At 35.0% G+C, this 745-nt stretch overlaps 1 protein-coding gene across 1 annotated transcript in view; it reads left to right on the top strand.

Annotated features, from left to right (window-relative positions):
- Nucleotides 1-745, top strand: part of LOC119593603 — a gene marked incomplete at its 5' end in the record, with an annotated part of 118,927 nt that overhangs the window by 72,242 nt on the left and 45,940 nt on the right. Inside the window, 1 exon segment of the mRNA XM_037942559.1 lies at nt 169-315. Coding sequence (XP_037798487.1) covers nt 169-315 — 147 coding nt within the window.

The raw sequence follows: 745 nt of genomic DNA, 5'->3' as shown, positions 1-745 counted from the left end.
GCATTTGCTCACTAATACGAATACCTCTGACAGTATCCATGAGGAAAACCTGCGTCTGTATCCGTGTTCACTAATACAAACACCTCCATCAGTATCTTAGTTCACTAATACGGTTACCTCTCTCCGTATCCATGTCCACTAATCCGAATATCTTTCTTGTTTCCTCGCAGACGAATCTCCTTACACGGTGCACGCCCTCCCCCTCTGCGAGTACGCCCTCAACGCCTGCGAACTCCTGCCGGGGTGCATCACGCTCTACGACCAGTTCCTTGAAGACTGTCGCGTCAAGGATGGCCAGTGCAGGATGAAGAACGCGTGAGTGTTTTCCTTTCTCTTTCCCGTTTTCCTATTTCTCGCCTTCTTTCTTTTTCTAGCTTTTTTTCCCTTATTTGTTTTGTTTGTTTTTGTTTGTGTGTTTGTTTTTTTGGTTGATTATGTTTATTCCATTTTCTTTCATTTTGTTTTATCTTGTTTTTATTTGTTTTGATGAGTTTTTTTATTTAGTTTTTTATTTTATTTATTTCATTTTATCATATTTTATTTCGTCATTTATTATATATATTTTTTTACTTTTTGATGATCGTTTTATTTACTCTTATTAGTTGTTTATTATCATTTTGTACTGTTTGTTTTTCGTTTTTGTTTTTGAGGACTTTTTATCTTCTTAGTAGTTTTATTGTCCTTATTGGTATAATGATTTCCTTATTATTACTAGCGTCTACGTGAGAAATAATTAAGTTGTATC

The sequence above is a fragment of the Penaeus monodon genome, chromosome 32 (genome assembly GCF_015228065.2).
Source record: "Penaeus monodon isolate SGIC_2016 chromosome 32, NSTDA_Pmon_1, whole genome shotgun sequence".
Lineage (NCBI taxonomy): Eukaryota > Metazoa > Arthropoda > Malacostraca > Decapoda > Penaeidae > Penaeus > Penaeus monodon.
The sequence above is the reverse complement of the archived record's forward strand: the minus strand, read 5'-3'. Positions and strand labels throughout refer to the sequence as shown.